Here is a 27,506-nt window from a genome sequence, read left to right as displayed (position 1 = left end):
GAAATGCTGCTATTCTCTGCCCCTACCTTAAAAGTCTCACTGAAAGTCAGATTCCCTGAATTTTTTTTGTTTTCTTCTTTGCCGCGTCGTGGGACCTTAGTTCCCCAACCAGGGATTGAACCTGGGCCCATGGCAGTGAAAGTGCAGAGTCCTAACCACTAGACCGCCAGGGAATTCCCTTTCTGTGGATCTTTTAGACTGACCCTCTCTGCTGTGATGCCTTTGTGAAGTTTTGTGCCATCGTTGTGTTCACAGCAAGTGGAACATGGAGGGATTTAACAGATATTTGGACCTTGGAAGTCAGCATGCAGCATAGAATTTAGAGATGTTTAATGGCATGAGCTTCATAGGGGCCAAAGGAAACTTGGGACTGCCTTTTATCAAGTTTCCAGTGTGGGTTTTACATGGAGCCTTTTGGCTTTCTGATACATCTGTTTACGTGACAGCTGTGATTCAACAAACTATTGCCTTAATGTGAGCTTCTTTTGTGTTAAAACTGATTTATAGACCATCACGTATCAGGTCAGCAACAAGGGGAATTAATTATATTGCAGTTCTATCCCGCCTCCTCCCAAAACAAAAATCATCTTGACATTGACTGCAAAATCACCTTTTCCTCTAAAGTAAGAAGCACCTGTGTAAATCATTTTTTCTTGTCACCACTTTCTCAGAAACCTGGCTTTGAAACTGTTTTCCTTCGTTTGTCACTTAGCACAGGCCGTGGCTATGGGGAGATCAGACCATTTGAGTGAGGGTTCACCACCGAGGCTCTGTAGTTGCTTACTGTATTTCAAAGTTGGAAACCAAAATAACCCCCCGTTCCCCCCAAGGGAAGGGGAGAATAGGAAATCGCAAAACGCTTATTGTATTGCTGGGTTCATTTGTTGCTTCTACTAGAGCTGCAAATTGTTCAGTTAAAAAACATTGTGTCTTCTAATTCTTAGGCAAACTGTTGACTACCAGGAAACATTTTTGTTTTGACTTTGTTTTATAAGTGGAGACTCACTTCTAGAGCTTTTACCCGCTGCAGTTGTATACTTTGTTTATGCGGTGGAAGTCTAAAGCTGCTCCCACATTCTAGACCTTATCCATACTGATGTTGGGCTTGGTCCAGTTGCTCATGAATTCTGGGAAACAAAACACGACTCGCCTGTTTCCGTGGTGCCAGCTGGCTGGGTTATGGACCATAAACCATAACGGAGCAGTTAGTAGAATTCTTACTGGGCCTGTTTTTCCTTGCTGACCCATCTGAGAGAACTTCTTTTGAGCATCCACCCTAAGAAGCAACCTGTGCCAAAACAATTTTCTTCTAACTTATGTAGAAGAAGATAGTTATTTTTTCAGGTAACAGTGGCTTGGTATTTTGCAGAGCAGAATGATGGCCTTCCAGAATCTAGAGTATTATTTTGAATGCCTTCCTCTAAACAAGGACAAAGCATTTTTCATGTATATCAGCACCTGCAAAAACCATAGAGGATTTTTTTAATACCATTTTCTAATGCATCTTTTTTTTTTTAATTTTTAATTTTATTTTTGGCTGCACTGGGTGTTCATTGCTGCGTGCGGGCTTTCTCTAGTTGCAGCGAGCGGGGGCTGTGCGTGGGCTTCTCATTGCGGTGGCTTCGCTTGCTGCGGAGCATGGGCTCTAGGCGCGTGGGCTTCAGTAGTTGTGGCACACGGTTCAGTAGTTGTGACTCGCGGGCTCTAGAGCGCAGGCTCAGTAGTTGTGGTGCAGAGGCTTAGTTGCTCCACGGCACGTGGGATCTTCCAGGACCAGGGCTCGAACCTGTGTCCCCTGCGTTGGCAGGCAGATTCTTAACCACTGCACCACCAGGGAAGTCCAACCATAGAGGATTTGAAAAAGGCTTTCCGGGGCTACCCCGTCTCCATTTTGGTCTTTACCGGACCTCTATGATTTGGCTGGTTCTCCTTGCACTGTCAGAGCCAATCATTCCAGATGCCATTATGTAATTTTCTGTCTTGGGTGCGTGTTTGTGTGGGCGGGTGGTTTTGTTTTGTTTTTAAGTGGTGTTTAATGTCAGGCTAATAATAAACTGGGTACGTAGGCCTGGTTTTGTCATAATGGCCACGTGTTTGCTTATTTGTCCCTTATTCCCCTGAGAGGCAGAGAACTCCCCCTCCCCAAGTGGTGCCAACATTTTGGAGGGGCCTCTTGTCATCACAGCTGCCTAGAAAATGCAGCATTGCAACTGGCGGCTCTGTTCTGAGGAGACAGACATGAGGAATCTTCTCCCTGGTGGCTCCCAGAGCCGATTGCTTATCTTCCTGCAACCTAAATAGAGCCAATAGAAATGCATTTGCTGTTCCTGAACCGGTTCCAAAGTTTGGTGTGCTCCCTACCCACAATTCTTAGGTTCTTGTTCTTTGCGGAATGCTAGATTGTTTGACACATGTATGATTCTGGGGCCCTGAAGTTGCATTTCTTCATTCTTGGCCCCTTGAATTCTTGAAAAGAAGCCTATATTAGTTGTCTAGGCAGTTTTCCACAAAACTACATTATAGAACCACTTGGGGCTCTTAAAAATATAATGGTGCCCCATATTTTAAATCTAGGTACTGATATTTGTTGTTTTAAAAATACTGATCTTTACCCCCTAGAGATTCTGGTATTATTGGCCTGGAACGGGTATTTTGAATGGTGATTCTAATGTGCTGCCAGTATTAACAAGCACTAGGAAAGGAAGGCTAGAGGAAACAGGAGTTTCCAAAGCCAACATACTCCTCTACTCTCAGATAAGTTGTAGATGTATCAGATAAGACTGATGTATCGGAAATTAATAATGTGTACTTAGGTGACCGAGGCATAATTATTTGGCAGCCTTTAATCCAGACTAATATCCTCAAGTGATTTGCTGTTTTGTGTTGATGCTCTTCCAGGTCTAACCCCATTTATGACCCTGGCTGTTTTCCTTCACACCTTTCTATTTATAAGCAGTGCTTGTGTTCAGCTGGTGTTCACATGTATAACAAACTAGCCAGTACTATAATGTTAAATATTTGAATATTTTGAATATTGCCCTTGATTATAACACACAAAAGTTTGAGTCTGGTCTTTGAGAACCTTGCAAGACTTGTTTTCAGGGGGAGATGTCAGTCTTGTTTTTAGAGTGGGTTTGGTTGGCAGAGGAGGAATAGTCAATAACTAGAAGTATTCCTATTTTGGATTGGATAGTTTGAATTGGAACTATTTTCCATACCTTGTTCTGCATTGTTGAGCTTTGTGTTTGAGAGGGTGTGGTTGAGAATCATTGCCTGTAAAGGGATTCTTTCAGCCTGAGCTTGAGTAGACCTTGGTGACATGTGTTTTTATTGTAAATGAACTGTCCCAGGATAGATCCATAAAAAAGTAAATAGGAGTCGCTGGAGGCTGTTTTTCCCATCTGGAAACTCAGGAAAATTGGAGCATATAGGTAGGTCATACCTTGCCCACTTGTGCCCGTTCTGTGTTTTTCATCTTTAGACCATTAGACTGTTTTCACATTGCTAGATTATGTTCAGCAATAACACAGTGTTCATTGTAGATTAGAAGACAGTTCATTAGGGTCAGCACTCATTTCCCCTCCTCTCCCTATGCAGCCCTCTCCACAGTTTACCTTCCATTTTAATAGCTGAGTCATCTTTTTCTGGAAGGTGTATTTTTTTATGGCAGCTCCAGGAAGGATGAGCTGAAGAATGAGTTTATTTAGAGTCTGGCAGGGGTAGTGGGACTGGAAGCAGACTGATTGTTCTAAAACTTCTCTAGGGTAAACTTGTTTCTAGGGCACAAAGTATAATAATAACGGCTTTGCAGCTCAGAACTCCCCCCCAGCCCCGCCCACACATAAAAACTAAAAAGACAGGAGGTAAAATCTGGCCAGAGTGTCAGGATTCTCTTCTCCCTCATTATGTCTTTTTTTTTTTTTTTGCGGTACGCGGGCCTCTCACTGTTGTGGCCTCTCCCGTTGCGGAGCACAGGCTCCGGACGCACAGGCTCAGCGGCCATGGCTCACGGGCCCAGCCGCTCCGCGGCATGTGGGATCTTCCCGGACCGGGGCACGAACCCATGTCCCCTGCAACGGCAGGCGGACTCTCAACCACTGCGCCACCAGGGAAGCCCCCTCATTATGTCTTTAGGAAGTTATTCACCTCTGATTTCTGTTCCCTGTGATTTTAGATGATAATTTACCACCCATGACATAACTTGTATGTCACCCCCTCTCATTCCCCTGTGATAACAAAATTGTTGTGATACCTATCCAACCAGTTTTTTAAAAAATCCGATAATTCATTTCTAAATTGGAACTTGTTTCTTTCTAATCAGCCTTGTAATGTATTACAGACATCACTCTCGCCATTGGCTACAGCAGTGATTTAATGCTAGGTTTTTAATGACTCCTTTGTTAACCCTGGTATTCTGGGATTTAACACCCACTGGCCGTTGACCATTGAAAATGATGAAAACTTTGATTTCATGCATATTGGATAACACTGGCCTGTTGCGGAAGCCATGAATCTTGCCGCTGCAGCGGCGCATGTGATGCAGAGGCTGCAGCTGGGTGGGCGCTCTCCCAGGCCATGTGCTGCCTCCAAAGAGGGGAGCTCATCAACTTCATCAGCCCAGGGTGCCCTCCTCCCAGGACAGCCAGGTTCGAAGCAGGAGCCTGCATGGATGGCTTCATCTACTGGACAGGTCTCTGGCCTTGTGAAGTGAGGCTCACCTTTTCAGCTGTTTCCTCAAAGATGCTTCCCTTGTACACGTACCTTTAACATCTTTCCTTTGAACCTTTTTTCTTCTAGTAAAGTCCTAGAATTTTGTAGGACTGTCTAGGGTTCAAGACGAGCTAGTCCACCTCCCTCATTTTATAAACAACATGTCTGAGTCCAGGAAGAGTGACCAAACTAGGCCGGTGTTAATGGGAGCAGCAACAAGGGTGAACACCAAAAGGTGTAGTGCTCACTGTGTACCGGCACAATCTCAGTATCATCATTTATTGACTTCTTTTCCTTACAACAGCTTCGTGAGGTAACCTTGCACAGCAAGTCCAGATCCCTGCCGCTTCTCTCCTTACCTCCTGCTGCTGTTGAAAGCAGAGGTGCCCGTGTTGGTTGCTTTCCTCACTCTTAATGGAAGCATTGTGAGTGCTCTTTGGAAGAGACGGGCTAGTTTATTTACGATGGAATCTTGTGGCCAGACTGTTAGTACCATGAATAGATGCCAGGTTCTTTTCTCCTCCCCCCGCAAAATTACTTCTCAGGGGAAAGGATGTCACCTAATACTTGGCATCTTCACAGAGACTCTTGTATTACTACAAAGTGCTTCCTCAGTTTATTTGGAGCACATCAGTTAGCCTGCTATAACTGCATGAAGGTCACATGGCAGCATTATTAAAAAGGAGCCAGTTGGATTTTTTGGGTTTTTTTTTTTTTTTTAACATGAGTGAAGCAATTATTACAGTGAATATGACCCCCTAATTGTGAGAGCTGAGTGTCACAGGAATTGACCTCTTAAAGGTCACTTTAAAAAGCAGTGCTCTAAGGCAGGAGAAGCAAACTTTTTCTATAAAGTACTAGATACTAGTATTTCAGCTTTGAGAGCCACGTGGTCTGTGTTGGAACTATTCAACTCTACCTTTGTAATGCTAAGGCCGCCAGACAACATGTAAACAATTGGGTGTGGCTGTGTTCCAATGCAACTTTAATTATAAAGAGAGGCAATGAGTTTGCATCCCCTGTTCTAGAAGCTGTGGAGATATGAATAGGATACCTCTAGATCAAGTACTAAACCCAGCCACCTGAGTATTATGAAGATGCATCCTTGTGACTTAAGGAAAGAATTTCTGAGGGCATAGAGCATGTCTAAAAAGTTTAAGACGGATGAGAGAGAACTATCTCAAAACTGTCTCTAACGATAACGTACATTCTAGTGTTAAATACCCTCATGCAGAGCATAGTTGGAGAAAAAGAGTGGGTAGGGTTTTAATCAAAACAATACTTCTAGATTAATAAATGTTATAAATAAATATTTGATTTCGCTTATATCCAAAAAGTTATGATGAAGAAACACCCGTCCACCCCCGCCAAAAAAAAAGAAAAGCACACCTGGTATCACATTAAATGCAAGTACATTTTCTTGTAATGTTTTCTCTTGACCCTTACCAAGACTCAGATTATGTGGAAATGGCTGTATTTGAAAACTGTTTTCAATACAATCTCTTGTGTTTTCACTTCTTTCTAATTGAACTGTTGCTTTGCCGGTCACTGGTGAGGACAGTTCTCTTCCTGCGTTGGGTACCCCAAGCAGCCATCCATCTGCTCCTGGTTATTTGATCCTATAAGCGTGTCCTTGTTTTTCCGGATGTCCGATTCTCATTCTTTAAATGCTACCTAAGTCTCGCTATCTGGCACACTTGAACCGGGAAAACAGCCGTCTTTTACTTTCTTGATTTCCACTTAATTTCTTGATTTCTTATGTCTTTCTCCTTTCTGTCACATTCACCAGATCAGCACTGACTTAACCTTTGCCTTGTCTCAGTTGAAATTTTCAACCTGGTCTCGTCATGAAGCAAGGCACTGCCTGGCGTGAGGAGTTTTGCTGGTCTCCTGGAGACAGTTTCTCTTTCTTTTCAGATGCATCTGGAATAACAGCTGCATTCCCATTCCTGAATAAAATGGGTTAGCACAGCTTCTCTATGGCAAAGCACCTGGACTCTTAGGCAAGATTGGGGGTAAAATCCAGACCAGATTCATCACCAGCAGGCTGGGAGGACCAATTTTTATGGGGTGGGGATAGGCCACGTGAATGAGGATGTGACCAAACTGGTGTTGTAAGAGCACCCCTTGTAACTGTTAAATGTAAGGGATTAGATAATCTGTCATTATGCTAATTCTCAGTAACAGATGGTAGAGAGTTCTGCCTCTCAACAGCAGTTTTCACCCTGGGGGAAATTAGCTCGCACCCAGATCAGCAGTCAGGCAGGAATTTCATTGAGAGAGAAACACTACTGGTGATTGCATTGGTGTGTCCCTCTGAGCACATCTGCACCTGTGCCGTTTTCCTGAATTCTCTACAGTTTACATATTCTTGGCCATACCTCTTTGCTTCTTTCCATAACATAAAGAATTTGAGGTGGTTTCTTTCCATGTGGTTAATTTGGGAAGATCAGTATTGGAAGCAGTTTAGTAATGCTTTCAGACACATTTACCTATGTCGTATACTTCTTCAGAGAAAAGATGCCATACAGATAGCAGAAACATTGTTCATCAGTCTTTAGAATTGAACTTCAGAGATGAGATGCCAAGCGCTCTAAGTGCCACACCTTGCCTTGATATAATACTTAAAACAAAAAAGGTTTAATTAAGCCCTTTGGCTTCATATTGCCTAAGAGTCATCTTGATCCTGCTATTTTTTGTCTGTAAATGATTTCTCTTCAGTATTTTGTTAATTCATAGCTTCACCTCTCCTCTCTATGCTGATGATTATCAACTTTTTATTTCTCATTGCTTATTCCTACTCCCAACTTACCACATACCTGCTTCTCATTTCCATTTGTATGTCCTAATAATGCTGATTTTTAAAACTGGCTTTCAAACTGTGTAGCTTGAAATCAGAGTTGATCATCGCTCATACAGGATGTAGTTCCAGATGTGCTTTAAACAGGCATGGTCATTCAGGTTTAATGGGTCAGTACGTTGGTTTTTGTTCAAGAAGGAGTACAACCATTTTGGACTGGGAAGTCTAATAGTCAGGAACCAGCCAGGGACCAGCCATCCATAGCTTTAGTTCCCACCAGGAGCTGAAATTAAGGATGTTTGATCCTGCCTTGGTGACCCTTGGGGTCCTGAGAGAAAGCAGCTCAGTGATTAGGTGATGATTTAGTTGTTTATTGTTAAAGAATTCCCTCATCAGTCCTTTCCTATGTCTCTTGTTGCTATTGCTCTGCTCCGTGCGATCAACAACTCAGATCTATATTAACTCATTAGCCTTCTAGGGGACGAAGTGAGAGAGTGGCATGGACTTATATACACTACCAAATGGAAAATAGATAGCTAGTGGGAAGCAGCCGCATAGCACAGGGAGAGCAGCTCGGTGCTTTGTGACCACCTAGAGGGGTGGGGTAGGGAGGGTGGGAGGGGATATATGCGTACGTATAGCTGATTCACTTTGTTATAAAGCAGAAACTAATACACCACTGTAAAGCAATTATACTCCAATAAAGATGTTAAAAAGAAAAAAGATGCCTTTTCTAACTGCAGGTTTTCTGCTCTCCATTTCTTCCTGCATAATGCGGCTGGATTAATTTTGCATAAGTTCTGTCTTCATGCTGTTATTTCACTATGAACAGCTATTTTAGATTTTCACAACCATCTTCAGTTAAGCCCCCTACCCCGTTCTCTTGCCCCTCACTGTCAGCAGACAATCTCATCTCCTATTTTCTGGATAAAATACGGGCTTATCAGGAAAATGCCTTTAATAGTCTCTCAGCCCCAAACTTGTCTTCCTCCTGCTTGCTATCTTACCTCCTCCTTTCCCATCTCTGGAAGATTTCACCCTCTTTCTTTCCGAACTAATTTTTCTACCTACGCGCCCTGAATTCTGTTGCTTTTGGCCTCCTGAGGATTTTGTGCCATCAGCTCTCCCCACCCCCCTTTTAAAAACAATTTTTAAAATTTTCCCTTTAGTCTTCCCTTACCATATCTGCTTTTCCTATTCTTGTCTTCTCTTCCTGGCCAAGTTAATTAAGAGTTAAAAGCAATTTTAATTCTGTGTCCATTTGCTCTGCATTCTTCACCATCTGGCTTTGGCTACTCCACATCATTGAAACTGAGCCTACCTAGACCAGTGCCTCCCTCAGGGACACTATTCAATCCTTTTATTTGATCTCTCTGCGGTATTTAAAACATCACAATCTTTTTTGGACTTCTTTTTCTTCTTTTCAGTACACCATACTTGACTGAATTTCCTTCCATGACTCTGAATACTTGTCTTCCGTCTACTTTGAGTGCTCCTTAAATATTTGTGCTTCCTAAGCTTCTATCCTTGACCCTCTTCTTCCCTCTGCTCACCCTCCCAAGTGGTCTCATGCATCCCCTGGCTTCAGTTTGCAGGTAGATGCTGCTGATTTACCTGAAATCTGTGTCTCTAGCCCAGTTCTTCCTACCAGACTCTCCACCAATATATCCAGCTTTTGACTGGATGAACATCTCCACTTAGTTACTGAAGCTCAGTATGGCTGAAACGGAGCTCATGGTCTCCCCTTGAAAAGCTGTTTCTTTACTCAAATGATCACATCTTGATTGATGGTGCCACCTTTTACTTAGCCTTTTATTCCACAAATCAAAATGTCGTCTTTATCACCTGTCTCTCCACTCCTGATTACCTACAGGTAGATCTCAGGTTCATTTCAGCCTTTTTCTCCTCACTGCCTGGTTTATGCTGTCCATCTTCCTACTGGCCTTACTGTTTCTAGTCTGAATCTCTTCTGATCCATTTTGCACACTACTGTTGCAATTTGTTTTCTGAAACGAGTCTGATTGTTCTCCTGCTTAAAGTCTTCATTAATCATCCCATAGCCTTTAGGATTAACACAAACCCATGAGCTGACCCTTGCTTACCTCTCCATGTTTATATTTAATGTTCCCTGGCTCTCATCCATTTCTGTTAAATAATAATAATAATAAAAATAAATAATAAATAAAAGCAAAAACACACCATTCTTGAAGTAAGTTTGCTCTGTGTGCCTGGAACATAGATTTTTCTAGCCAGCTCCCACTCACCCTTTAGCTCTTGACTTCTTAGTGAAACTTTACCTTTGGGACCCAGCCAAACCGAGACCCCAGTTCAGCATCTGTGTATGTCCTTCCTCAGGACCCTGTGCTTGCTTAATTACAAGGTTCACAGCACCTCAAATACGAGGTCACAAATATCTTGCCTTTTAATTCCCAGTAGATAATCCAGGAAGGTGGAAGGGCGGGGTGGGGGCATGGAAGCAGACCATATAGGTTCTTGTGGGCCATTGCAAGTATTTGGCTTTGACTTTGAATGAGACAGGAGACACTGAAGAGTTTTGAGCAGAGGAGTGATGGTGAGATCTGTGGACTTTAATCTTAAAAGGATTATTCTGGCTGAGAATTACTATTCTAGTTGAGAATGGAGTTTCCAATCTTTGGTGCCTTCCTCTCTTATTGACATTTTTTTAAAACTTTTTAAAACTTGGTTTTGAAGTGATTATAGATTCAAACAAGGGTCCATCCCATGTACCTTTTACCCTCCCCCGCGTGCCCGTGGTTATGTCTTACACAATTATAGAACAATATCAAAGCCAGGAAATTTGACATTGGAACAGTGTGTGTGTATAGGTCTGTGCCATTTTATCATGTGTGTAGATCCGTATAACCACCACCACAATCAAGACTGACAGCTCTTCAGCCATCGCAAAGATCTCTTTTGTGCTACCCCCTCCTAAGCCTTTCCCCTCCCACCATCAGTGACAAACACTAAGCTGTTTTCCGTCTGTAATTTTGAGGTCCCTCTGAGTTGCTGCATGTATCAGTAGCTTTTCCATTCTGTATATGGAAACTGGAGGTGGGCTGACTTGGTGGAAGGGAGCCTGTTTTATGACTTGAGACCTGAGTTCTAGTTCAGGTCAGTCACTAAATGATATTTTATGTCTCTGGGTCTCAGATTAGCCACCTGTAAGATGAGGGAATTGGAGTAAAACACTAAGATCTTTTCAGCTCTGAACTCCATGATCATAACGAATGAAGTCTTTGTGATCTTTTTTTCCTATCATAAAGAGGTCCACTTTTCTTGTTAATACTTACTCTTCAGTAATCTATAGTCTTTTGTATGTTGTTAAGCTCAGAAAGACTACTCAGACATCTCATAATTGTTTTATTGACATATTGCTGCTACTTACATTTCTCAGGTATAAACTTGATAGGCCAAAGTAGTACTTGGCGAACCATGTAAATGTCAAGATGATTCTCTGATTTTTCCCTATTTTCAGTGATAAGATGCAGAAGTAGGATTCCAGCTCTCCATAACCTAGTGAGCCTCAGAGATACAAGAAACATGATAAATTGCTGTTAAGTGTCGATTCTAGAATCAGTTCTTTGAACACATTTTTACTAATGAGGTCTGTCGGTTTCTTGCTGTTGATAAAAGTTCTTAGCCAAAGTAGAAGGTACTAGACAGTAAAGAACCCGCTGGACTTTAGTTTCACTGGTAGAAAATATACTGTATATTTCTTATTTGTTCATCATTCCCTCCTCTTTTTTATATTCCATAGCATTTGGGTAATACATTAAATCTTAAAGACATGGTGGGCATTAAAGAGTTGAAGAATCCTCTTAAGTTTGCCCAGCAGCCTGGAATCCCAGCATTTACCACCATAGTGTGTGCAGAGAGGAGAGGGCACTCACAGCCCCCAGTGGAAGGACTGGAAGAAATTGTACCCGTGGCCACAGTGCTCCACCAACCACAACCAGAAATGTGTATAAACCCTAAGATCTGTTTAATAGTTACTGAAGTGTTATGTAATCTAGTTGGCCTTGAATATTATAAGCTAGTGCTATATAAAGATATGTAAGACTATTGATCAGTAAATCCTAGCTCCCTTTAAAAATTACATTAGAATGTATCAGAGCTGGAACGTATTTTGTAGAACGTTTAGATCTACGCGCTCATTTTATAGATACGGAAACTGGTGCAGGCGTAGCTCCTTAGCAAGAGTTTAAATGGCCAGAGCACTGGCGTAAGAACCCAGATCCTCTGCCCTGAATCACGGCTCTGTGCCATGAGTTCTTTATGAAACGAGCTCATAATTGCTCTCTATGGAGAGAGGAAGTGTGGGAAACATTAAATGGCTTTCACTATTGAAGAATAAATATAAATGCTGTGTGTAACTTCTGTCTTTTGTTGGATGAAGGAGAACTGGATAAACATTTATTCTTAACATTTCTGTTTTACCATATTCATCTGTTATTATTGCGTTATTCGGTCTCTTCACTCATTCTTTATAACTTAGATGAGGATTTTTTCCCTATCAAAGTGTTGATATTAGAGTGATAATTAGGCCCTCCTTTGTAGAATTAACTCTGCCACACTGTGAATGTCTTTTTTTAGAAAGTTGGTTATAATCACCTCTAATCCCTGTATGTGAATATAGTAGTATCTTTGTAAAAACAGATACATATTTTCTTGACTTTTAGAAATTTACCTTTCACATATTCCACACTTTAATATGTTCATAGATATTCCTAAACCAGCTGTTATTCTTCACTTGGAAAGGGGGAAGGTAATTGCCTCTTACAGCCAGTGTTTTAACATGTGACTAATTTGGCTTTCAGACACATATGTAAAGACCATATTATGCACAGAAGTACGGAATGACTATGGTGAGCTTGCGTAGCAGGAGCTCTCATAGGTCAGTGACTTGATTCAGGAGTCAGGGTGATGGTAGGGGACTCTACAGACTGTCAGTTCATTACTCCGCCATTACTGAGGGAGAGAAGTTGAGGGAGGTGTTCACCTCACACTGCTGTTCTGTAAAATGTTAGTTTCTCAAAAGAAAGAGGAGCAGAGAAAAGGGATGAAGAAAACATGCTTCTGCCTACAATCAGCATTTATACCTTGTGTTGGAACACAGAGAAGGAAAAAACGTCCCCTGAATCCCCAGAAGGCAAGCAGATTATTATAATTAAATGTTTAATGTATACTGTGGCTGGGATTATGAGTATTAGAGTGATGAAATTTATTATATGATGTGGATGGTTTATTTTTAATGTGTTGATAAATTTTTAATATATTAAGAGTGTCTTGAATAATTCATGTGCACAATATATTTATTGCTATTTTATAGAATTTTAAAAGGACAGCAGCATAGTAAAGGGAAATAGGCTGAGAATCAGAAGGCTATCAGATGCCCATTGTGATGGTGTCAGTCTGTGTTTCTTTAGACAACTCATTTAACAATTTTCAGGGTTTCTCTCTGGGTCTATCTTCATCTATATATGGAGGGTTTTGGATTAGTGTATCTCTCCGGACTCTCTTTGCTCAAATTCTATGATTCAGTCAGTTATTACTTTGTTTGCATCCAACCACCCACAGAACCTCCTGGGATCTCTGAGAGTGCAATCAATCAGCTAGCCAATAAATACTTACTGAGTGCCCACTAAGTGTGTGGCTCTTTTTGGACCAATAGGGAATACGATCTGGCTAGGAAGACAAGATACGTACACAAAGGAAGATAATAATCTGCAGCAGTAAAAGATAAGTGCCAAACAAATGGCCCAGCCAGAGGAACTGAGGTGGGTGACTGCCATGCTTGACTGGTTAGACTAAAGCAGGAGGTTGAAAGGCATTTAACAGAATAAGGTTAGAGAAGTATATGAGCGCTCCCTAGTAGAATGCCTCTTTAATAGTCTGTTACCTGTAGTTTATGGCACTGTAGTCAAAAGAGAACTGGATTTGAAATTTTATTTATTTATTTTTGCCAACAAAGCAAAAGACGTTGTTGGGAAGGGGCGCCTGGGTACAGAGCTGCAGGGTAAGGGAACCCGGGAGGACTGCTCTGCCACGTGGCTTGCAGTCTCAGGGTTTATGGTATTGGGGTTAGTTTCGGGGTTGTCTCTGGCCAATCATCTTGCTTTGCCCATATTTGGTCTGACTCAGGGTCCTCCCTGGTAGCACGCACATCTTTCATCCAAGATGGATTCCAGCATGAGGGTTTCTGGGAGGTTAGCAGGACATATCCTCTCCTGCCTCCTCCTTTCTACCCCTCCTGGTTAGTTTTCCATGACAGCACTGCATCCTTCATCGGGATCTCCTGTTACGAGACAGTTCAGGCAAGTGGTTATCATTGGGCCTGGCCAAGGCAGGCAGTTTTGGTCAACGGTTCCCTAACAGTGTCAGCATTATGTGATATAACAGATTGATTCTAAATTAAGGTTTTTTAACCTTGGATTTGAAATTTTTAAAAATCTGGCTTCTAATTGAGACTCTACCACTTACTAACAGGATTACTTGTAGCAAGCCTAGAACTGGTTACTTTTTTTTTTTTTTTAAGAAATATATGCATACTAACTCTGTATTACTACAGAAGGATTGGGTTAATGTGTGTTAAAAAAGCCTGTCCTATAGTAGACACCCAGTAGATGTTCATTAAATCTGGAATCATTATCGGAAAATTTCAAACAAGGTTTCTGTGATGGTGGTAGACAATGACGAGAATGTGGAGAATGACGATTAAGAGGATTCAACTCACAGTGCTCAGGATTGGTCAGCTTTGCTAGGAGGCCAGGTAGGGGGAGGCTGCAGTCCAGGTGAGAAGTAATGGGGCCCGCGGCTGAGTTAGAGAGAAAGAACATTACAAAACAGTCGTGAGAGAAGCATTGGTGACTTGAATTCAAAGTTTGGACAACCAGTTTTATCTGGGAATGAGCAGAGATGTCAGGCCTAGGTGACTGGGAATATGATGGTCCCACAATTAGAGATGTTAGGAGAATGAGCTGATTTGGTGGATTTCAGAAAAGCTTAATCTGGGGAAGTGAGCTTTATTTTTGAAATGCTGAGTTTTACTTGGTGATGAGTCATGCAAATTCACATGTCCTGCAAATAGTTTGAAATGTAAATGCATGGCATATTTAGCAATGAGTGGACCAGTTTGGATTGGAAGTGCATATTTGTTAGACAGCCTACTTCAAGCTAAATACAGTATTTAATTATCTTAATTGTTTTTGAGGGATCTGGTTGTCTCCTGGGAAACAAAGATGGTTGTCCAATAGAGGGAGTGTCACTTTGGGTGTATATCCCATGTTCTGTCCTGTAGTAGAGGGAGATTCAAGTTAGTCCATGAAGTTTCTGTCTATGAAACAGACATTTTTTTCTTGTCTTATTTTGAGAGGTGGAGATTAGGGTGAATATTTGAAGGGGCATTGTTTTATTGTTGCTTACATTTAATATGCCCCTCATACCTCAACCAAGGTTCATCACTGGCCTAACCTCCTCTGATATTTTGCTGACTTGGAAGTACGGCGATACTCAGAGAGGAGCTGGCATAATAAGAGTATAATACCACGTTTTCCTTGTCTTATAAAGCCATAACCAGGATATTGCCAAATAAATGGAGTTGTCATATAAGAGGTGGCAATAAGATTACAGTACTGCAGAAATCCTGGGGGTAGAATAAAATTTAGTACTTAGTAAGCATAACTATTTGGTGTTATGCTTCTTCCCCTTCCTTTTTAAAATTGTTTTGACCCATATTTTCAACTATTCTCTTCCCCAGACAGAATTAGGGAATGAATTAGGTGTTCAATTCTACTGCTTCCAAGTGTATTTCTGTCTTATTTTCTGTCAGTTTTTTCGGGAGAATCAGGGTAGGTGTGCTCTCGTGTAGGGCTTGAGTGGGGATAGGGTAATGGGGGTGATGGGACTCAGACACATCTTGGAGCAGAGAAATAGCTGTTCTTGACAGGTCGAGTGAGAAGTCACATCTCTTCATCACCCAGTTTTTTACACCCTGCTCCCTAGATAGCTTTGCTTTTATTTCTTTTCTTCCCAAACTGAAGAGTGCTCTTGGTGTTCAGTGGGTTGTGGCCTCTGAAGCTGGTGAGGCTTTTGTCTACGCTCAGGGGTAAGCCTACTATTAATACTGAGGCTTGGATGGATGTTTGTGTTGGGGATTCAAGGATTTCTCTTACTACAAAGCAGTGATTTTTTTGTGGAATGATTTTTTTTTTCTTTCCCCTTTCTCTCCCCTCTCCCCTCCCTCGTTCCTCCTTTCTTTCCCTGCAAGTCTTGTTTATGGGTCTCCTTTGGTTTCATTTTAACCTTGCATCCTTTTGGATTCTTCCAGCTGGACTTAGTCCATATCAGTCTGCATTGGTTTCTTTCCATCCCCTCCCCATGAGGGAGAATGAGTAGGATTTATGAAAGTATAAAGACAGAGTCCTTGTTCTGAAGAGTTCTTGATTTTCATAATTTCAAATCCAGTCTCTAGAGAATGCGCCATTGGTAGAACAGTTGTGTTTAGATCCTGTATATATTCTGAATGCTCATTAAATATGAGCTGCTTATTGGAGAGTGTTTTGTTTGAAAGGGTGCCTTTTTGCTTGATTCGCTTCTAAGGCTGTTCAGATCAGTCCATTCCATACTTGCCTGTTCTTGAGTCCAGCTTTCTGGGGTCATGCTTCTTTGTGGGTCATGCCGTGTTTCATGTTCCATGTAACCACAGCTGGGTTGGTGGGTTGACAAAAGCAGCCACCTTTGGCTCTGTGTCTGGAGTGAGTATGTCCTCTGCCCTAAGACTCTTAATCACTGCTTTTTCTCCCTCATTTCACTGTAGTTTCTAAAGCCTGGGTAGGGACATGGAGGCTTTTGAATCTTCTTTGTTGTTTTTGATCTGTGTTATGAGTTCCAGGAACGTCTCTAGCCACCGTTCGGATCCTCTGGTGACTATCCTGGTAACAGGACTTGTTAAACAGAATATGGAGCCATTAAGAGTAAAAAGATCCAAAAAAATCTATTTTGGTTATTTTTAGAATTAACATTAGTTCAAGGGGTGAGTGAAAAAATAGGGAAGATGGTGGGAGAGAGATTTGGGAAGTCTGTAAAGCATGTCGTGCCACCTCAGATGTTTCTAATTATTGATGCTTCTAAAACAGAATCTCCTGTCTACATATGCTGCTTGGTTATGTGGGAAGTGCCTCCTGGATGTGTTTTAAGAAAAAAAAATAGGGAAACTCATTGTTCCAGATTCTTGGGAATTCAATCTAAGATTGGAGGATAGAAGACACTGGGTGGGAGAGGCAAAGTGCGACCCTGGAGACGCTGTCATACTAGCTTGTGGCAGCGCCCTGTTGCTCTGCTGGGCTTTTTCCTAGTTTGAGGCCTGGGGAAAAAACAGTAGTCAGTAAAGATACTTGTTCACTGCCCACTGTCGTAGATCTCTCTCATCTAGAATTCTGCTCTCACGCTTTACAGTCTTACTTTGTCAGCCTATAAAAGCCAAGTCTATATCAAGCTTGAAATTGCCAGGTTCTTTTCTGGTGTGGGTATTAGAGGTCTGTGTGTGAACTTGTAGAGAAGATCGGAGCGGGACCTGGCCTTGGGGCCTGGTAGCCATTAATCATTTTCCCCACTTCTTTGCCCTCTTAGACTGAGAGCCCATGTTTTCTGTGTATATGAGTAAAGGTGGCCCTGATATTCTGAAGAAGATAGCTGTCCAGTCCTCCTCGCTTTCTGCCTCATTACCGAATCTTGTGGTGGTCTCTCCCTCCTTCCTTGTCTCTAACTTATTTGCAAAGAAAGACATCAGCCCCCCATAGGTTCCCTGTGGTTCAGCCCCACAGAAGCACATTCCTATATAGCCGAGACATGAGATGAGCCATCTGATATGTTAGAAATTAATATGGGAACCCTGTCAGCCAGAGCTCTCCATCTCAGCACTTTTGAGGAAGGCTGTCCTTGTCTTGAAGGTCCAGCCAATGTGGAAACAAAGCAGAGGCAGTTTCCCAGCATAAGATACTGGAATCTTTGAGGGTCATGGGTGACAGGCCCTGGCTACATGCCTGATGTCTTGTTGGATCATGTTCGCACAGTGAATAGCCATGGGGTACATTCTGTGCTCAGCTTATGAAATTTGACCCACGGGGCCTTGAAGTTATTGTAGAGAAGTCTTGAGGAATGCGTGTATGTATGTGCATGTATGCGCACACGTGAGATAGGTACCTCTGCTAGAGGTGATGTGACCGTTATAATTGAGCTGTCAACTATCTTCCAACCATTTCCTTTAGCCTTGACTCAAATATATTGTAAAGGCATTTCTTTATGGGCTTACTTTATTCTGAATATGTGTCCACGTGTTTGTTTGCCTTAAGGAAATACTCTGCTTTGTAATCTCCATGGACATCTACTTCAGTGACTGGCAAAATGTTGATGGTGTTTAAGTGGAAAATGTTTAGTTCAAATAGCTAGAGATCTATGAGCCAAAGCCATTGAGAGTTATCTGTTATCCTTACTCAGATGGAGAATGAAGTGTATGTGTGTGTGTGCACGCACACGCCTGTGTGTGTTCCAGTGTTATGCCTTATGTCCACTCTTGAAATATTCTTATCCATTTACCCCAGGTTCTCTTGATAAGTAGCGTATACCCTTTAAATTAGCTCTACTGTTAGGACCGAACTGTGGAAGTCAAAGAATGTGTGAGACACTGTATGTGTGTATGTAGAGAAGATTATTCATGTAAGGAAAATAATTAAGGATAATGGAAGGCAGGCTTCCCACTGTCAAAAGGGATGTATAAATATGGAAAGGAAGAAAACTACACGAGCCCTATAGTGTTGGAATGGGGTTTTAGTACCTTTGTGAGCTCATGGTGAGCTCAGGTTCTCCAAAAAGCTGATGCCAAGACAGGATTAAACGGACAAGAGGTTAATTGGGGAAAATTGAGGGAAAATGGGAAGGGAGCTGGAGGAGGCTGTGAATGCCTAACCTCTGTGGAAAAGGGAGGGATGGAAGGTTGAATTAGAAAAACCTAAGCTGGGGCTATGGGCAGTTGTAAGAGTTTCAGCAAAGGTGATAGGAGTCCTCAAAGCCAAAGCTGCCTGTCAGAGGAGTCCCAGGTCTCTCAGCAATAAGCCTGCCTTAGTATTTCCACTGCACCCAGTCATTGGCTAGAAGCAGCTGGTGGGAAGCATAGCCTTGGCAGAAAGAGAGGAATAGGTTTCAGAGCATAGCAGCTGGGCTGTCAGTCAATTATGCTTCCTGCAGTCAGAGATCCGAGAGGCACATTTTCATGACTGCCACACATGGTTTTCAATAGTTATAGATATAGAAATAAATGTATGGAGATAAAAATGTAAACGTGGACTACTTGGATAAATGGCTAATTTCAGAGCTGCAGAAAACAGTGGAAGATGAGCCTGGAACGCATTGTGCCCGAAAGCAAGGAAGTGCTCAGAGAATGACAGGACACAGGAGCCAGCTTGACTTGGCTCTCACTGGTCAAATTGGGAAAAATTTCAGCATCAGAATAAAAAATGATGGTAGTGGATTATATGACCCTTTAAATAAAATATTTCATGGCAGTATACCTATACAAATCAATAAATGAATAACTTGGGAGTTTGATGAAAATTACATAGCTCAAAGTGTCTCTTTTCAGTATCTATTATAAAAAGGAAGAAAGTAACTTTATAGTGGAGAAGCCTGGTAGACACTACCCGAATCAAGTGATCAAAATGAACATTATCTGTAAATTACACATCATTTCAAAGGAGACCATGGGAACAACACAGCATCACTTCTGTGACATTTCCTGCCGAAGATTCATAACTTGCCTCTGATCATAGAGACATCAGGCCAAAATTACTGGCCTATACTCTTGAAAAGTTTCAGGGTCGTGGTAGACTAATCGTGGTAGACCGTTCCAGGCAGAGGAGACAGGACAACAAAACGCAACACCTGATTCTGAGCTAGATCTGGTTTCCCCTAAGTTCTCTATTGGAACAGTTGGCAACATTTGAGTAGGGTTGTGGGTTAGATGGCAGTACTGTGTCCATACTGATATCCTGGCTCAAGTCATTATTTTCTGATTATGTCGGAAAATGTCCTGGTTTGTAGGAAATACACACTAAAGGTTTTGGGGATGGTGGTATAACAGGTCATTTACTCTCAAACGAATCAAAGGTTGGCATGTTCTTTGTTACTGTATGTGCAATTTTTCTGCAAGATTGTTTTAAAACTACTCCCTCCCCTCCTCTCCCACACTTTTAAGTAATCTAGGTAATTTTAGTCAGTTATCTGATCTATCCATGTATTGATTATTACTTCTAATATTGGGTTTGGGGCGTAGGGATGGGGAAGGCAGGCAAAGGTATGATCAGATCATTATAGCCTACTGTGACTAAAATCTACTTTAATCCTATTCTCATATATGGGCACAGAACACCTTTTCTCCAGGTTGGCAGAGTATAGTACCCCATGGTTTCAAAGGTATCTTATGAGAAAGTATGAGCTTTTTGCAACCTGCTTGCTATGGAAATGAGTGGGAGGGGAGGATGTCAACTACATGGAGATCTTTTGAGAAAGCTTGCAAAGACCCACATTGCTTGTGTTTTTATCAGGAACATCTGACCTTGACTAGTGGAAACGGTTCACTTCTCATATAACCTAAAATTCTCCTTGAGTTTGAAGAAGCATTTGAATCCCAGCACTAATTCTCTTTGTGTTTCTAGCTGATACAGAGAGAGATGATTTCCTGTTAGACCTCCACTCCAAGGCTGTTAGGTCGGTCCCTTTTTGTCTGCTGACTGTGAATTATCCATTCAAACCAGACATGTATAATTAGAGTAGAATTACCGATACACTCAAGAAAGCAGAACTTATAAATTTGTCTAAAGCAGCATAATGTCATGGCACATAATTTAATGTTCTCTTTTCTTACTGGGCAACTAATCAATACACTGGTGTTGAGTTCCGAGCCATCTTTGGCCGGGGGAGATCTCCTGACCTTTCATCAGTGGCCAAAAGAAATGAATGAGAGAGTCAAGTACATGTATCTAGGCTAATTCCATTTTAGTTGTCTCCCTTTCATTCTCCCTCTCTTTTTTAAATTTATCTATTTTATTTTTGGCTGCATTGGGTCTTTGTTGCTGCACGTGGACTTTCTCTAGTTGCGGCGAGCGGGGGCTTCTCTTGCTGTGGAGCACGGACTCTAGGCGCGCGGCCTTAAGTAGTTGTGGCACGTGGGCCTCAGTAGTTGTGGCTTGCGGGCTCTAGAGTGTAGGCTCAGTAGTTGTGGCACATGGGCTCAGTTGCTCCACTGCATGTGGGATCTTCCCGGACCAGGGCTTGAATCCATGTCCCCTGCATTGACAGGAGGATTCTTAACCACTGTGCCACCAGGGAAGCCCCCTTCCATTCTCTTTAAATACAAGTGTTACATAATGGAGAGGAGAATAACAAAAGCTGGGAAGGCATGTAGAAAGCTTTTGTCCTTAATTCTATGCTGGGCAAGCTTGGCTAATAAATGCTTAGGATAAGAAATAATGTTCCAGTGCTGTATTTCCAAAACGATCAGATGTTTTTCTCATACTTGGGTACAGAGCAAGAAAGACACAGCCCTTGCCCTCTCAGACTTCGTAATTTCAAATTGGAAGATAGATGATGAATTGATTGTAATATGCTGTGATGTCACAGGGGAGCACGCACCAAGAAGAAAATACATGTGGTGTGATTCTCACATGCCTGGCTCGTAGGAAGGGCCCCATAGTGATGTCTGTCATTGTTTCCTGTGTTTTTACTCTCCATGCTGCTGACTACTAGCATCAAACCATTCTTCCAGGAGAAGTCTGTATTTAGGGAAAAGAAGCTAAGGGAATATGGCTCACACTGAAGCTTTGGAGAGAAGGGAGGGAAGGTGGTGGACAGGTTGTGGATTTTAGAATCTGAGGCCCTAACTGGTTTGTAGACATTTGCTGGCAGGATCCGGAGGGCAAGAACCCTGCAGGAGAGGGAAGGGTTGTGCCCTTGGTTCTCTGCTGGCCACATAGGCACTCAGTTCAATACTGTAAATTGATTGGAGCAGAATTAACCAGGGTGGATCATTAAACATTTGTGCTAGTTTGCTTAGTATCCTCTAGCTTTTCATATAGAAGCTTATTTGTGTGAATTCTCCCTCTTCTGCCCTGTCATTCCAGCTTTCTCCTCCAGACCCCACGTGTTGACTGTAAAATGTCAATGCACTGTTATTCCAAATGCACTAGTACCAAACGTGTCTTTGTTCTTCTGGCATTTCCAATCACTAAGCCGTCTCAACCTGTCACAGGTGGGCTCGTGCCCATCTTCTCTCTGGCCTCTTGGTGGGCGGAGCCTCTCTCCTGCCCTTTCAGGCCTTTGGTGACACCCTTAGTTAAATTCTCCGCATACAGCATCATCTACAGCTGCTGATTTGGGGCTGCTGGCATTCTCCACACTGCCAAACCCAGCTCTGTGATAATGACAACGTTTGCCAGCACGCTTATGCGGTGACTCAGGAGACAGGGTGGCCAGCAAAGCAGCCTCTTTGTGGGAGTGGATTTTGAGAAGTGCTAATTCCGTGGCAGTTTGGAGATATTAATATCGTGCTGGCAGTAGATAAGCAGGCAGCAGAGGGGCACATAATGAGAAGAGAATCAGCCACAGCATCTTTTCCTCCTTTGTCTACCCGCACATATCCTCCCTCCCCTTTTTTAAAGTAAATCCCTGGGTTTTGATGAAGAGAACCCTTAAGTGGCTTAAACATGCCTATAGACTGCTTAGCCCGGCTCACTGCATCCCCGAAGTCTGAGAGTAAGAACCACTAGATTTAACTGCATTCCCCAGCGACACTAAATCGTAGCATATGGTACAGTAGCCTATTGCTTACCGTCCCTCCTCCCTAAAGGGCAGCTCACCAGATGGTCTGAGTGGGGCCTTTGGTGTAATTACGACAGACACAAAGAAAGACATAACCGCCGCTCTCCCCCAGTGATATTATGCCTCTTGCTTTGCAGTACTTGGCTACAGGTAACTTTTGAAAATTTGTTTTCGCAGTTTCATTTCTGTCCATCAAAGGTCCCTTTCCACGTTGGGGGGGAGGGGAACCATGCAGATACGCTTCGTTAGTTGTCTGAGCGCCATTTCCAGTGTCCTCTTCTCAGTAGATGGAAGCCACGCACAGTGGCCCCGCTTTCTTATGCTAGTGAAGAAAAGATTCAGCACGTTGGAGAAATTTTTTTGAAGCGGGATTCTAATCTGAATATCCTGTGGTCCTAAAAGGACTGTTGGGAGTATTGCTCCAAAGCTGGTCATCACAGGGTTTATACTTTTTACTTTGTTTCCCTGACTCATGCAATTTTTTTAAAAGATCTTTCATTCTACCCCAGTGCCTCCCCCTCTCCCTCCCCCCGCCAATTCCTTCCTAGCCTCACCTCCTCCGAGCCCCCTTTGGGTTGAGGGGAGAGCCTGCGTTGGAAGTTCTGATGAGGAGAGATGCACTTTGAGTGTTACATGAAACCAGTGTTCCCAACATTGCCAAACTGGAACACGGTATTTTCTAGTTCCCATATAGGCTAGAAAGGAGATTTTGAGAAATTTAGGTCATGCTTTTATGTGCTTTGTTTTTTTTAATCTGCGTGCCTGATATTTTAGAGCAGACTTTTCTTGAGGGTAGTGGCTTGTTTATAACATTCTGTAAATAGCCCTGCGTAATGTGGGCTTTTTACAGATATTTTCTGCCAGGTTTTATGTATGGATTGATATAGCATCTGACTGTACTAACCAGAAAAATGCTGAGCCAGGGGACTTGGTTATTTCTCCTTTTTATTTGGATTTCTAGCTTAGCAACTCATTGGTCTTGAAATCCTTGGCTTCCCCCTTCCTCTGCCAGGATGCGTTAAGACCTCCAGGTGCTAACTTATTATTGCTGTTGACTGAGCCCCACATGCACCTCAAGTGCTCACTGACCTATCTTTTCTGTTGCAGAAACATTGCTGAGGCCCTTGTCAGCAAAGGTCTGGCCACGGTGATCAGATACCGGCAGGATGACGACCAGCGGTCCTCTCACTATGATGAACTGCTCGCCGCCGAGGCCAGGTGAGATGCATAATTTAAATTAAAGTGAACGCCTTGGGTCCCAGGGCCCCACTTTTTTCTTTCCCACTGTCCTGCCCATCCCTGAGCAGAATGCGACAGAAAACAACATGCTGAGAAAGCTTGTGTTCTTTTATTATTCCAGCTTTTCCCCATCAAAAGAAAAGGGACCTCACTTCAAACTCACAATCTAACCTTGGTTAAACACTCTTGGGCCTCTATATTTTTAAATCTGCAAAATTTAGGCATATATTAGATATGATCTTCTAGTAGATGCCGTAAAATGAACGACAGATGAGAAACTTATACGTGGAATATTTTTATCTCCACCATCCTTTCCTTCCCTGGGACAAACAGTGGAGCCCTGCTTACTGTGCAGGACGTTTGCCTCGGGTTCTTCCCTGCAGAGGCCTCTGCTCCCCGGCCCCTCCCATTTGTCACCTCTAGACCTTTTGTCATGTACAAAGGAAATGAAAACATTTATTAGGAAATGAGTTTGCGTTTCACACTTCTGACAGCTGGCAGGAGAGCATTTGTGAGAAGCCCTGTGACATTTTCCTTTTGTCCTTCATCCCCATGGCTGGTTGCCCCAAGGACATGCGTACGGCTCAGCAGTATTTCTTACCAGGAGTTCCTCAGGGCTCTTTCTCATGGGGCCTTGTGTCACTGGGCGGTGCTGGGAACAAAGCGATTCCTCCAGCCTTCCCGGGAAACAGAGCCGGAACTCGGTGATGATCGCTGTTCTGACTCGGAGAGCTTATCAGACTGCTGGGCTCAACCAAAATGTATCCATTGTTTCAAAGTGATTGCAGGCGCTTCCCTCACGCAGATGTTTTTCTGTGACCTAGGACTTAGTTTGTTCTAGAAGTTCGGTAATTGCCAGCTTATGCTCCACAGTTAGAGGAGGAATGAGTTTGAGCACATGCTGTCTATACTTTAGACTTCGTCATTGAGATCACTTCTCTTGCTCTTTGGCCCAGAACATTGCCCTAATACATGACGTTTACCTCTAACATCATGTCACATCCTGATGGATAGGGCATCTGTAGAATGTCACACAGAAAGCAGTCTGACAGGTTGCTGTGGCTTTTTGGATTCTTTCCTGTGGGCTTTTCCCAGTAGGACCTGCCTAGGACCTAAGTCTTCAGCACAAAGTTCAGTATCTTTGGTTGCCTGAGGCTCATTCATGTCTAGTATAAAATAATATGATGTATAGTCCATAACTGGTGTTTCTCTTCAATCCTCTCTCACTTCCTTATTCTTCTCTCCCAGCGAACTAAGCCAACTGGGCTGAAAGAACCCACAGTGGGAAATGTGTCTTCACATCTCTGACTACTATTTGATGATCTTGCTATTCTAGGAAATGGGCAATGATTAGACTGTTCTTTAGGTGGGATTTGGGGGGTGGGGGTGGGGAGGTTCATTCTGGGCATGCTCAGTCTGATCTGGTGGCAACTTGGAGAAGCGGTTATGTACTCCCAGTGTAGCAAAAGCACTTAGCAATACAGTGGGACCTAGAGTCCCATTTTCTGCCCTGGGTTCACTCTGCCACTGGTGAATATTTGACTCTGACAGGCAGGTAAGCATGAAAATAATTTACCTAGCTGCTGTGGAAAGTGAGGCCACAACAGGCTCTCTTATTATGCTGTTGTGCTACAATGTTTAACGAGGAGGCAGAGATAGGTGACATTTTTTAGGTTTTAAAAAGAAAACAGCCTTTTTAGTCTGGTACTCATTTCGAGCTGATAGAATGTAACAAGACACTTGCCTGTTAAAGCAGTGAGCTGCCTAGAGATAATTGTGTCAAGCCACTGCTTTCAGACGGATGGTGGAAAAACTGGCTCCGGAGTCATTGCACTGCTGCAGGTAGAGTAAACGGAGAGAAATTAAGCACTTCCCCTGGCCAGTGAGTCATTGCAGCATTGCCATGGGGCAGTACACATCTTAGAAAGCTTTAGGAGAAGTGGCCCACATGACCTGCGAATGAGTCCTCCTTGGGAGTGGTGCTGTCCAGAAGCCCGATGCCAGCCGCAACAAGAAAGACCAGAACACTTGCCAGATAGGAATGGTGGCCTTATAGCAATTGAAGACTATTTTCAGTGCAGAATGCACCCCCATTTTTGGGAAAATGATAGTCGACCTCACCGCAAGAGCACCTCTTCTCTGACACTGCTTTATTTTAGGTCGCCTTCGGTTTGAAGCACTCTGGCCCCTATGAGATATTCCCTGTGGGTTTTTTTTTTTAATTATTTATGTATGTATGTATATATGTATGGCTGCGTTGGGTTTTCGTTGCTGCGCACAGGCTTTCTCTAGTTGCGGCAAGCAGTGGCTTCTCTTGCTGCGGAGCACGGACTCTAGGTGCGCGGGCTTCAGTAGTTGTGGCACGTGGACTCAGTAGTTGTGGCTTGCGGGCTCTAGAGCACAGGCTCAGTAGTTGTGGCACACGGGCTTAGTTGCTCCGCGGCATGTGGGATCTTCCCGGATCAGGGATCGAACCCGTGTGTCCCCTGCATTGGCAGGGGGATTCTTAACCACTGCGCCACCAGGGAAGCGCTCCCTGTGCTTTTACATGCTGCTTCTGCCCCTTATCCTACCTGTCCAGTGAATGTGATCTGAGTTTAGGGTTGTTTTCCTCTAGATAGATGAGTTATATTTTTTTCCAGTCGGCCTTGTAATTATTACGCCCCTGTCCATGCGGTCCCTCTATCTCCCAGCTGAGTGTCCTCTGCAGATCTCATTAGCGAGTTGTTTACTCCTTTCCTTGGCCCTGAATAGAACCCCTAAACAAGAATGGCTTTGCTGTTGACCCCAAGTCTTTCACCGCTTGGACTGTCACTTAACTGTCTTTTGTTTATCATCCTTCAGCCACTTTTTAAACTCCAGTGATTGTGTACTGAACCAAGCCAATTTGAATTAATTTCCCAAGTAAAATTTCTTTAGGTACTGTATCTAATGCTTTAGCAAAGGCCAAATTAGTAACATCTGCTGTGTTCATGGCAGGTCACTCATCCTGGAAGTCTTTTGGTCAGTAATAAGTGGGTGAATGTAACATGGCAAGGCCAGCATTCTCTTGAGTCCCTGCCCGCAGGGATGGTGGTTCCAAGAGACTTCTTTGTCCCTGTCCCCTGGATCCCTGTTGTTCTCTCTGGTTATCACTAGTGATCTCGGCACTGGTGCCCAGTGCTCTGCCATTGACTTTACTTTCCAGAGCACTGCTTGGCCATTAATCCTTTAAGAGAACGTTGTAAGCTTTGGGGGAAGGGCAGCCTGTTAACTCTGTCTTTGCGGGTCAGCCAGCTGCCTGCTCGGGAGTTGATGAGCTTTCTCAGGGCTCTGCAGCTGCTGCTTCCTCTGCAAGGGGGTATGATCTGCCAGCCTTTCTCAGATCATCTGATGGGAGCTCAGGGAATGACGCGTTAGGCGTGCGTTGGGAGACCAGGTGAGACAGAAGAGGAAGAAGAATGCCAGTTTGCAGCTGCCTATGCTTTCAGGCGTATCCACCTGCCCGCCAGAAAGGAGCTCATCGTACCCCCCTCAGCAGCTCTGTTTCATGTGCCTGACCCTTCTCAGTGCCTTCATTCGGATGCCTGTCTGCTTTTGGGGAACCCTCTACATGCCTCAAAACACATGGCGCATCTAGAGGAAGCCACATCTTTCTTGTTTAAAGGATAAATGAACCCCTAATTCCCGACAGGCGACCTTCCTTTCTAGTTCACTTGTCTATCATCAGCTGCCTCTTCCCTCCTTACCTTGTGTCCTGGCAAAATAAAGGTTTGGCACTTATGTGTGTATTTTTGAGCCTTGCTTCTCTGTGGGCTCCATTGAAAAGCCCTTGCTTGTGTCCCAGTCTTCTGAGAGCTCCATTGTGTCCTCCATATTCGTAGCAAAA

The 27,506-nt window shown here is 43.2% G+C and overlaps 1 protein-coding gene across 2 annotated transcripts in view; it reads left to right on the top strand.

Annotated features, from left to right (window-relative positions):
* Window positions 1–27,506, top strand: part of SND1 (staphylococcal nuclease and tudor domain containing 1) — a 419,010-nt gene that overhangs the window by 209,314 nt on the left and 182,190 nt on the right. For both annotated transcript variants that reach the window (XM_027102041.1, XM_027102042.1), the window contains exon 13: window positions 23,507–23,617. In XM_027102041.1, the coding sequence (XP_026957842.1) occupies window positions 23,507–23,617 (111 nt within the window). The remainder of the gene's footprint in view (window positions 1–23,506; window positions 23,618–27,506) is intronic.

Source organism: Aethalodelphis obliquidens, unplaced genomic scaffold, assembly GCF_003676395.1.
Source record: "Aethalodelphis obliquidens isolate GAN/ISIS:26980383/991018 unplaced genomic scaffold, ASM367639v1 scaffold5, whole genome shotgun sequence".
NCBI classification, from domain to species: Eukaryota; Metazoa; Chordata; class Mammalia; order Artiodactyla; family Delphinidae; genus Aethalodelphis; species Aethalodelphis obliquidens.
The sequence above is the reverse complement of the archived record's forward strand: the minus strand, read 5'-3'. Positions and strand labels throughout refer to the sequence as shown.